Source organism: Myotis yumanensis, unplaced genomic scaffold (assembly GCF_028538775.1).
Source record: "Myotis yumanensis isolate MYYU_CA2020_CCGP unplaced genomic scaffold, mMyoYum1.0.hap1 SCAF_4, whole genome shotgun sequence".
Lineage (NCBI taxonomy): Eukaryota > Metazoa > Chordata > Mammalia > Chiroptera > Vespertilionidae > Myotis > Myotis yumanensis.
The window spans coordinates 95,492,270-95,504,221 of record NW_027223755.1 but is presented as its reverse complement, the minus strand read 5'-3'; the positions used below and the strand labels follow the sequence as shown (position 1 = coordinate 95,504,221).

General features: G+C 47.3%; 1 protein-coding gene across 2 annotated transcripts in view; it reads left to right on the top strand.

Annotated features, from left to right (window-relative positions):
• The first annotated feature begins 2,333 nt into the window (after positions 1 to 2,333).
• LOC139009065 (HUWE1-associated protein modifying stress responses 1) overlaps positions 2,334 to 11,952 on the top strand; it is a 29,562-nt gene continuing 19,943 nt past the window's right edge. For both annotated transcript variants that reach the window (XR_011471262.1, XM_070413000.1), the window contains exons 1-2: positions 2,334 to 3,020; positions 3,588 to 3,668. Coding sequence is in view for 1 of the 2 variants with exons in the window: in XM_070413000.1 (XP_070269101.1) it covers positions 2,795 to 3,020; positions 3,588 to 3,668 (307 nt within the window). In the remaining variant the exon portion in view is untranslated. The remainder of the gene's footprint in view (positions 3,021 to 3,587; positions 3,669 to 11,952) is intronic.

Here is an 11,952-nt window from a genome sequence, read left to right as displayed (position 1 = left end):
AGAGAACCTTGGCAGGTCTCAGAAAATATATTAATATGCACACAGATTAAACTATTTTTTTTGCTGTATAATTGAAGGTTTTCAGATTTATTTTTGTATTGTAATCATTATTGAAAAAAATGTTCATAGTATAGAATAAGTTGTGTTTGTAATGCCTGTAAAAATAGGTAGACTCTCTAGGCCAGTGATGGCGAACCTTTTGAGCTCAGCGTGTCAGCATTTTGAAAAACCCTAACTTAACTCTGGTGCCGTGTCACATATAGAAATTTTTTGATATTTGCAATCATAGTAAAACAAAGATTTATATTTTTGATATTTATTTTATATATTTAAATGCCATTTAACAAAGAAAAATCAACCAAAAAAATGAGTTCACGGGTCACCTCTGACACGCGTGTCATAGGTTCACCATCACTGCCAGGCTGTGTGCCTCTAATCCGGGATGGACAAAGGGCCCTGCCCTTCGGGAGGCCTGATGAACTTAGGGTTCCCCTAGAACCCTTACTTTTGCCTGGCACGTCCTTTCCGCCATGGCCTCCATCCCCCTTCCTAAATCCCTGTTTTCAGATCCAACCAGGAATCTGCCCAGATTCCTGCTCTACTAACTTACTTTTTGGGGAGAGGAGCATACTAAGGAAACAGACATATCAATAGCAGATTGTTCAAAGTGATAAAAGGTATGAAAAGACAACAACCGGGCAATGGGAGAGAGGGGGGAGGGCACCACTTTGAAACAGGCTGGTCTGAACCGGGCTCTGTGCTCACGGGGCCTCGAGTAGAGCCCCGAGGATGACGGCCAAGAGTGGGGAAGGGGAGGGGAAGGAAAAGATTCCGGAGAGGAAACTCCTGGCAAAGGCCCTGAGGCAGAAAAGAGCTTAGTCCCCGGGAGAACGGAAAGGCGGCCCGTGTGCTGGAACCGCACGAGCGGAGCCGCGGCCGGCGTGAGATGAGCACAGAGGCGGCGGGACCGAACCCTGCGGGGACGCGATGGTCTCCGGGAGGAGGTCTGATTTTATTCCAGGGGCGGTGGCTTTAAAGCCACATTTGTAGGAGCGCGACCCGGCAGCTGGTGGGAGATGGTGCTGCACGCCGACCTCCCCACGCCCCAGGGCTCCCGGCCGCCGGCCGCCGCCAGCGTGACCCGCAACGGGGCCAGTTTGCCTCTGAGCGGTCCACGCCCATTTACGTGGCTGCCCGTTCACAGACCCTGAGCCCCAGAGGCGGCCCCACCGGGACCCGCGGCGCGCAGCCCCGCGCCAGGTGCGCAGCGGCCGCGCAGCCCCGCAGGCTCACAGCCCCGCGGGCGCACAGGTGACAGGACTGTTGCGCGCGGCCTGTTAGCGAGAGTCCGCGCAGAACTTTCCCCCTGGAAGCGGGGCCTCCCACTCAGCGCGGCCACGCGGGTTCCGGTCGGAGGAGGCGGGGGCTGCCGCGTGACGCCAGCGGCCGCACGTGGCCCGGGAGTGTGCTGTAGGGACAGGTGCGGGGGCTGTCCGCCTCACCTGCCAAAGCTCAGACGCGCCAGGGCCTCGGCACCCTCCTGTTCCGGCTGATTCTCGGTTTCGCGGGCCGGCTGGGCGGCAGCTGCCGTCTAGTCCAGAGACGTGTCCCCGGAGACGCGGGTTGCTCGCGGTGGAGGGGGGTAGATGGGCGGCAGAGAGTTCCCCACGCACCCCGTGATAAGCTCTGTGGGTGTGGGCTGCCCTGCAGGACACAGGAAGGGCCCGCCGGCCTGCAACCTTAAAATTTTTCTTTGGGCTCTGAGGTTCGACTTGTCCCATCTAAGAAATGGGACAGTGAAATACACAGATGGGAAGCACTTTGCACACTTGGACAGAAGTTGGGTGTTTTATTCAATTCCTCCATTTCCCTCCTTGTGGAAGCCCAAGGGACCGGACTAACCAGGCTGTCACCCACCACTCCCTTCCAGCCCCGCGGCGCAGTGGCCGGATCAAATTTTGCGTCTCCTAGGGCCTGGAAGCGCCGGAAAAACCCCCGCCCCGGGTGCGGTCGCAGGGCGGGTCACGTGACTCCCGCTGGAGGCCCAGGGGCTGGGGCAGCGGGCAAGTGCGCATGCGCACTTTTTTTTTGGGCTTGGACGCAACCACTGTCAGCTCTCCCCCCTCTTTCTACGACTTCACCCTTCCTGACGTGCTCTCCTTTGCCCCCGCCGATTGGTTATGTTATGGCAGACATGTGGAGGAACCAATCACGGGGATGTGTTCAGACACCGGCACGCGGAACAGGTTGTATCGGACCAATGGGAAACCCTCGGAGCGGACGCGCCCCAATTGGGCAGGGGAGGGCCGAGTGGGCGGTGCTTCCTCGGCATGTGGGCGGGGGAGGGCGAGGATCAGCAGCCGCAGAGGCGTCGACGGCGGTGGCGACGACGTTCCTTAGTTTTCGGTTTGGGCTCATTGGCGCTGGCACGGCTGCTGGGAGGGCTCGGTTGTCAGCAGCGGCGGCCCTACGGCGGGGGGCCGCGGCGCCATGGGGGGACGGTAGACGGGTTCCGACTCTAGAGGCGAGAGGCGGCGGCGGTCCTCCGGCCCTCGGCGACCTTCGGCGGGGCCCAGGGGTGGGGAGGCCCGGGGCGGGGGTCGTCCCGGGCAGCGCGGGGCCGCGGGGCGGGGCTCGCAGGTCGTCGGGGAGCAGGAGGCCCGGGCCGCCGCGAGGAGCCGCCGCCGGCCGCTGGGCCCCGCCACCGGGCCTGTTGACGACGACGCTTCCGCGGGAGCCTAGCCTGAGGAGGACGCGGCGGCGGCGGCGGCGAGGCCGCGGGAGGCCGCGGAGGATGGAGGAGCGGAAGGAAGAGGGCGAGGCAGAGATTCAGGAGCACGGGCCCGAGCATTGGTTCTCCAAGTGGGAGCGGCAGTGCCTGGCCGAGGCCGAGCAGGACGAGCAGCTACCCCCGGAGCTGCAGGACGAGGCGTCGGCCGGGGCGCAGCCCGAGCACAAGCAACAGAAGCTGTGGCACCTCTTCCAGAACTCGGCCACCGCCGTGGCCCAGCTCTACAAAGGTGAGGGTCGCCGCCGCCATCTTGCCGCCGCCGCCTCGGCCCGACCCTCGGCCGAAAGCCCCGGGCGGCCTCCCCGGCCCGGCCGCCGCCCCGCTGCCCCCTCCTCACAAGATGGCGGCGCGGAGGCCGGGCCGCGGGGGCGCCCGGGGGAGGCCGGGGCCGGCGCGGGGGAGGTCTGCTTTGGGGGCCGGCCCCGAGGAGGCCGCCCGCTCCTCGGGCCTGGCTGCCGGGGGGCCCGGGCCGGGGAGGGCAGGGGAGGAGCCCCCAGTCACAAAATGGCGAAGGGAGGCGACAGGGCCGGCCCTATTGTGCCCGAAGCCGGCCTCGGGGCGGGGACAGGGCACCTCCCTGCGCCGTGGCTGGGCCTCGGGCTGCGCCCCGGACCCCGAGGCTCCCCTTCCGCCCCTCCGCCGACCCCCTTTCTGCCTTCCTCCCAGTCACTGTGGGATCCCGAAACCCTGGAACAAAATGGCGAAACCTAATATGGCCGTTCCTGAATGATTGACGCCCCAATAACATTTCTTTCTCCGTTTTTTTTTTTCCTCCTCCCCTTTCCCACTTTTTCAGACCGAGTGTGTCAGCAACAAGGACTTTCTCTCTGGGTCCCCTTCCAAAACGCAGCCACCGCCGTCACCAACCTCTACAAAGGTAAAGATAACCTTGCTGCATTGCCGATTAGGGGAAGGGCGCCTGCGTCAGGGTGAAAGGCCCGCGTTCCAAGTGTGTGGGCCGCCTGTACCCGGACCCAGACTGCCGGAGTGTTTGCTCCTGTATCCAAAGGTGAACCCTGAGTGTCTTGCAACTTGGAAATGGTGGTATTCTAGCGAGATCGAGGATCTTCAGCTAGGGGCGATTTTGACGCTCTCCCCCCCCCCCCCCCCTACATTTGGTTACGTCTAGGGGCATTTTTGAATGTCATCACTGGGGGGGCTGCTGAATATCCTGTTCGCTAGAGGCAGACCCATTACCCTCACCGCCCCCCCCCCCCCCCCCTCCCGCCTCCATGCCCCAAATGTCAAATAGTGCAGAGGTCAAGAAGCCCTCAGCTGACTTTGGGTGAGAGGAGCTTCTCTTTGGAAAAGGCGCCCAAGGGAAGAAAGTTTATGGTTTTGCACCTCGTGGCGGTGGGGGGGAGGGGGCGGCGTGTGGAGAATTGTAGGCACCTTGTGGAAAAGATTCTTGTGATGGACAGCTTCGAGCATGATCGTTTGTAGCATTTATAAGTGCGATGTAAACTATCTAATTGAAATAACCTGTGCCCATCTTAACACGCTGCGCTTCCCTAGCAACTTCAAGTATTTATCTTGAAAACTACCTTGTATCTGCTTGTACAATATTGACAGGAAATGTGTGATCTGAGTGTGAGTTAAGAGTTGTGTTTTATGGTAGTGCCTTTCTGGAGTTAATTTTTCTCTTCTGTGATGACACGAAGATATGTTAAAGTAAACGTTCTTGCCCATTGTGCTCTCTTAGTGACAGTGGGTTGAGATTTTGTGCCTTATTGATTTTGAAGATTTGGAAATTTGGGTTTAATTTTTGGGGGGGGGGGCAAGGTTTCTATGGAAAAAGGATTTGAATTTGACTGTTAATTTTAATAAAGATATGATTAAATGCTTTCAAACTTCTAGAAGCTGCTGGTAACAGTAATGGAACTTAGTGCATTTCAAAGTTATCAAAATAGGCTGTGGAGTGACTTGATTCTTAGATTCTTTTTTGTGTGTGTAAGAATGTACAAATGATGGTAGCATTCTATAAGAAAAATACTCTATTGTGAGATTTTGTGGGTAGAATTTGCATTTTTTTGAGAATGTAAACTGAAACTGGTGAGTAAAGTGTTAATTTTAGGGAATGAGGAACTGATAGTTCAGGCTTATCAAGAAAAGGGAAACAGTTAAAACGTGCCCTAGTGATCAACTTTGATTTTATTGTTAATCCTCATCTGAGGATATTTTTCCATTGATTTTTCTAGAGAGAGTGGAAGGGAGGGAGGGAGATTAACAGAAACAGATATGAGAGAGACTGTCAATTGGTTGCTTCCCCTGCACATTACCTACAACCCAGGTAAGAACTAACCTGCCTGATGCTCAGAACTGCATCAGCCTGGGTGAGTTCCTTAAATTTTGACCCCTGAGTAATTTGCTAACATCCATTAGTGCTTGAGGGTCTGGTATATTCTCTGGGATGGCTCTTGGTTTCATCCAGACAGGGAAATTTGAAGTAAGACATAGAATTCATTTTTTAAAATACTCGGATTTCTTGGAGTATAACTTACATGCTTTAAAATTACCCTTTAAAAGATGTAAGCTTGAGCTTGACAAACACTGTTAAGAAATTCTATCTCCACCACAGTCCCTAAGCAACCACTGATCTGATTGTTGAATATATGGTTTTTCCTGTTTCCATAATTTCATAAATAGAACCTTACAGTATGCAGCCTTTTGTGTATGGCTTCTTTTGCTGAGATTGAGTTCACGTTGCATGCATTAATAAATAGCGCAGTGCCTTTTTTTCTTTTTCGTTTTGTTGAGTAGCTTTCTGTTGTATGATGGTACCATGGGGTATCCGTTTGCTTGTTGCAATTGGCTTTTTACTTAAAGGGGAAGGCAACACATTTTTAGTGCCTTGTATGTGCCAGGTTTGCCTAGGTCAGTGGTCGGCAAACTGCGGCTCGAGAGCCACATGCAGCTCTTTGGCCCCTTGAGTGTGGCTCTTCCACAAAATACCACGTGCGGACGTGCATGTACAGTGCGATTGAAACTTCGTGGCCCATGTGCAGAAGTCGGTATTTTGTGGAGGAGCCACACTCAAGGGGCCAAAGAGCTGCATGTGGCTTGAGAGCTGCAGTTTGCCGACCACTGGCCTAGGTTATACAAAAATAGGAATGTTTTCTAGTTTTATTACTATTTTTTTTTTTTAGTTTTTGGTGCTCTTGTCTACAAGATTCTACTTCTTTAGGGCTAAAGCTGGCAGTTTTCTTTAGTGCAAATTCTTCATATAAGTAGATGGGCTTAGAAGCTGAACTTTGAAATCTCCATTTTGATTACTTGATTTACAAAAAGTCTATTAGTTTTATTTGTTCAGAAACAATGTAATAGTCATTTATTTAGAAATAAACATCACCTGAGGTTCTTGCATTATTGCAAATGCTGAATTGCAAATGCTGAATTGTTAGACTGAATTACTCTTACTTTGTATTTTATTTTTGTTAAATGCATTCCTTTGTACCTGATAGAAAAGGTAAGTTGTGGTTTGTGGAGTTTGGTAGGGTAGCAACATTTTTTATCTGATTTAAGGAGAGTATGGATAGTGCTCTGCAATTACATTGTTATTCCTTTTCAGGGTGTGGTGTAGAGAACACAATTCAACTATGGGAATAATTGAATACCCTAAATAGGTCTAATAAAATTGGCAAGGTAGTGTCACAAGTGTATGCAGCATTAAGTAGTGGTAAATTTCAATCAGAATGTTCACAGTTCTGATTATTTAAATGTAATTTACAGGGGGGCAATTTGAGGGGATCTTTTTAATTGGGTGATGCTCCTTTATTTTGTATGATTAAGCAATTAACCTAGCAAGCTAAAAAATGGCTCATTTTGCAGCCTAGGGGTAGCTTGGTACATTCATCAACTTCTTCATAATCTCTAAAAATGAACACATTGGAAGGTCAGAAATGAGGTACAAGCCTAGAAGAGGGCCCCTGTGGTCTTATGAAAAATTGAACATTATGTTGGTTAGGCAGAAAATGTAGTTGGAAGGATTTGGAGGAGGGTGAGTTGGGATATGCCCCCTCAGTGTGGACAGAATTCAACAAAATGGAGTGCATGCTTCCTTCTCCACAAAGTAGGGCCAGACTTTGCCAGCCTTTTTTGGAAAGGGGAAGGAAAATCCTGATGCTGGTTCTTGTTTTTATGTTGATTTGATAACTCTAAAGAGGGCGATGTTCGTTCAATATTTAGTCAGGTTGTGTCTCCTTTGCCTAGTCTAGTGCATTTTTTGATGTCTGCAACTAAAGGGAGTAAAAAGTTACTGAGATCATTTTAATATATTCCAGGTTGATGCTTACTGGGAAATACTGGCCAAGCCTGTGTGTTGCTTCTTAAATCCACCATCCACCCACCACATTTTCTTAGGTGATTGATTTCCAGTCTCTGTCTTTTGACTCTTTAGGAAAGTACATATTCTCCTTGTCTAATTCCAGATTCCTCCTTCCTGGGGCTACTTGTTCAGGTTGTCTTCTAGGACAAGGCCATCCTAGGAGCCTCACATGGTCAGACTGAGGTGTCAGCTGGTGCTCAGCTCTTCATCAGCCCCTATAAGCTAGTGCTTTTGATCTTAACCTGTAGAGCCACTTCTTTGTTTCTCTTAGTTTGTGAAGGTTTTTCTTCTTTAATTCTTTTTTTTATGCTATGCCTTGTTTGCTTCTTCGCATTTTAAAACTGCTTCTGAAACTTCAGTTGCATGCTGAGTTCTACCACATGTTGAGAGCTTTCTCTTGCTATTGTTTATATTAAAGATGTTTCTGGTCTCCCTGTTAATAGCATTTGCCCCAGGCCAGCAACCTTATGGAGTCTACTGCTGGATTATCTGAGTTCAGAATTTAGACTTAATATAACATAGCTGTAAACTCCTGGAGACAGACAGTGGAGCAAGATGTTTCCCCATTGTGCTCCTTCATTTTCTTAACTGTAAGTGGTGGGGATTAGTATTCACAGCTTAGTACAAAGCTCTTAGTTTAGTGCTGGCATATAGTGAGTATTCAAGTGTTAGGGCTGACTGTTGGTGATCAGGTTTTATTTTTTCAGATGTTTCTGGCTGTGGGCAGTACTGAAGAGGAAGGGAAGATATTCTAATTTATTTTTTGTCTATACTTTTTTTCTTGTGTTGGAATAAACTTCATGGTGTGTACTTTACTTCATTTTCCCCTAAAATGGCTAAGTATAATAAAATTTTCAGGTGAAAAATAGTATGCTTTTTGAGACATCTTGGTGCTAAATTCTGTTTATAATATGTTGTCTCACTACAGTGGGCCATTTTGGATATATATGTATTATACACACACACACACACAAATATATACATATAAACTGAAAGTGAACTGAACATACTGAAAATCTGTGGATTGATGTATAAGCAAATGGGCAGACGAGCATATGCTACCTGAAGACATACTGGGATTTCAGCTTTTTACAATTTTTGGAGCTTGTTTGTGACTATCCTTGCTGCAAAAACTATTGAACTTTAAGACTTTGTACAAAATGCCTTAGTATGGATCACAATTAGAAACTCTGTCTTAAATTGTATTAAACTTATAAGGAGCAGTAGTGGCCTAAGTTATTCCTAATATTGTTATTAGATTCTGTCTGTAATTTTTAAAAAATATATTTTTATTGATTTCAGAGAGGAAAGGAGAGGGAGAGAGAGAGAAACATCAATGATGAGAGAGAATCATTGATCAGCTACCTCCTGCATGCCTCCTACTGGGGATTGAGCCCACAACCTGGGCATGCCTGGAATCAAACCCAGTCCAGAGGCCGATGCTCTATCAACTGCGGCTCGCGAGCCACATGCAGCTCTTTGGCCCCTTGAGTGTGGAGTACACTAAGTTAATAACAATGTACCTACCTATATAGTTTGTTTAAAAAATTTGGCTCTCAAAAGAAATTTCAATCGTTGTACTGTTGATATTTGGCTCTGTTGACATGAGTTTGCCGACCACTGGGCTAGGGCTGTTTGTAAGTTGTTGTTTTTTAAAAAATATATTTTACTGATTTTTTACAGAGAGGAAGGGAGAGGGATAGAGAGTTAGAAGCATGGATGAGAGAGAAACGTCGATCAGCTGTCTCCTGCGACACCTCCTATTGGGGATGTGCCCGCAACCAAGGTATATGCCCTTGGCCGGAATCGGACCTGGGACCTTTCAGTCCGGAGGCTGATGCTCTATCCACTGTGCCAAACCGGTTAGGGCTGTTTGTAAGTTCTTATAGAAGACAATAATTTTACTTAATGTGTAAAAGGATGTTTTGGCAGCAAATAACCAGAAAAATACAAGTTAGGCTGGCTTCAATGGTATGGACATGGATTGGCTCCTCACTTGGAGGGTGAGGTTGACTGAATTCAGTGGCTGTCTCCCTGGCTCTGCAGCTCTGCACTCTTGTGTACTCACACATGTATGCATGTATGAGCTTTGTCTTCAGGCTAATTACAGTAAGTTGGCAACTCACATCTTAGAGCCACTCAGTAAAGCTTAGAAGAGCTGGGAAAGTTTTTTCCCCAGGAGCTACTAGCAAATGACTTCTACAGTTTCTTGGCCAAAATTGGGTCACATGCTTACTCAGAGCTCAGCATCATAGCCACAGTTTGGGATTGTGCAGATTAACACATTTCGTACCGCATAGAAATCTCTAAGACATAGGCCAGGGACCGCACGTTTTTGGGCAAAATGCACGTTATTTAAATCATAACTACAGATCATAATGCACTTTAGGTGTTGTTTTTCAATAATTATAACATTTTTATTTACAAAAACAATTAAACAATTAAAGTTCCTAGTACTTTTTTAACGTATGGTACTGCGTAAAACATTTTCCTCTATGAGGAGGGACCAAACAAAATTTACATAAGTATCTAGATTCGCTCCTTTTTCTATGGGCGGCACAAACTCTGCAGGCTCTTGCAGGAAATTTTTTCTTTCCACTCGCTGGAATACACGTAGGTTCATGCTGCTTCATATCACCTGACAACCTTTTGGGTGGATCTTTACGAGGTGCTCTCCTTGCACCCCCAGGGGAAGGGCCGGACAGATTTGTCTCTGGTTCCGGAGAGCCTTCGTTATTGTCATCCGTTATCCAGTCTCTCGCCACCGATAGCAGAAACTGTTTATACTTCATTTTTGCTTGTGGATTGAGGACGTTATACACTCTAAATGAATTGAAAAGTCCACAGTTTATAAGGTACAGCGCTACTTTTTTTTGTCCATTTCATCGTTTTCCTTAGAATGGAACAGCACGAAAGGAAGTGTATCAGTTTCATTGGTTTCCTTCCTTTTTCTGAGAGAGGGCATTTCTAAAAGCGCCAGGAACTTGAAGACGATGACTATTCAAATGACCAAAATACAATGTAACTGCAATACTTTATGGGTTTGTGCAATTATATAGTTTTTCGTAGATTGACCTGCACGGTTTCCACCAATGAGATCGCTTCATTCGATGTGGACAAGACAGTGTGTTGACATCTAAGGTCCATAATAGATGGCGCGTGAAAAACAAGAAAACTCATGAGCGGTCCTTAACAGATGGCGCGAGAAACAAGAGAAAGCTTGTGAGCGGTACGAAAGGTGTTAAGGACTAAACCACATGTTCCACCCCTTGAGCAAATTTGCTGCAGAAGCTTCCCCAAGAGCTATTCAAACAAAAACTTGGAGGGCCTTTAGAAAAGGAAGAAGGATGGGATGCCAGGCAACTGTGGCTGCAATGATTCTTCCTTGGTTCCTGCCCTTTGTTTTGTGTGTAGGTGAAGATTAAGTAAACATGTAATTAGCTAGAAGTTAGTGCTTATTTTTGGATACTACCTCTTTGGGGGATACATAGTTATTTTCTTAAAACAATTTTATTTTGGCTATGACTCAGATCTTTGTTTCTTTTTTTTTAAAAAAAAAAGTTTTTTATTATTTTAGAGAGGGAAGGAAAGGGAGAGAGAGCTCAAAACATCAATAATGCATGTCCCACACTGGGGAATAAGCCTGAAACCCAGGCATGTGCCCTGATCGGGAATCCAACCAGTAACCTCTTAGTGCATGGGTCGACATTTCAACCACTGAGCTGAGGCACACGAGCAGGGCCAAATCTTTGTTTTTGATTACCCCCCCCCAGACTGTTGGGTTAGTGCAGATTTGATTCTTAAGTATTCCTTTGAAGAGTTGCTTTGATGTAGTGGTGTGCTCTTCTGGTTTGTAGATCCTCTAAGGCAGGGGTGGGGAACCCTTTTTTTGTGCCAAGGGCCATTTGGATATTTATAACATTATTCGAGGGCCATATACAGTTAACTTAAAAATTAGCCTGCTATATTTGATCAAACAATTAACTTGTCCCTAGTGCTTTGGCAAGGCCAGATCAAGTGATTTATCGGGCCTTACGTTCCCCACCCCTGCTCTAAGGAGAATGGAAAATGGCTTCTCTGTTGTTGAGGAAGAAATACCTTGTAGAAGTAACTGTGCCACCTAACTTTGGGTAAGGCCCTTGGAGCCTCAGTTTCAGTTCCTCAGTTTATGAAATTGGAATATTTGCTTTGGTGGACTCACATAAGGTTTGTGAGTATCAGAAAAACAATGTGAATAGTGAAGTATCATGTAAGAAGTGTTGCATTTGGTCTTGACCTCAGAAATCATCATTTGCCAACTGCCCCATTCCAGTGGTGGGAGGATTAGACTTCTAAAAATCTCTCAAATTAAAATTTCAGCTGCTTATATACAAACTTTTTTTAAAAAATATGAAATGTGGGACATTTGACTGCCACGAATCAGTATTTCTTGAATGAGGATATGAATGTGTTATGATTAAAGGTTAGATTGACATTTTGTGATGCCCTTGGGGTTTGCCTAACCTTCAAGCTTAATGGCCCTTTTCCATGGTGACATTGGTGTCAGATGGTGTTGGACCAAAGACTGTCCCCCACTGTTAATTTGAGTTGTACTTTGAGAATTTGAGTAATATTGTCAGGGTTCAGATGTATTCAAAGCAGTCTAGCTGAGAGTTTTCAGGAGGTCATCCTGTGTGTCTAACCTGCGATTTAAATTAAAAGCTAGTCTAGCCATGCCTAAGATTCTCCAAATAAGCATTTAGGTTTTTCCTACTTAGTTCAAGGTATTTCGGGAGGGTTTTTATTTTCAACCAAGTAGCTGAAGTCCTAAACATAGGACTATATTTTAAATGCTTTA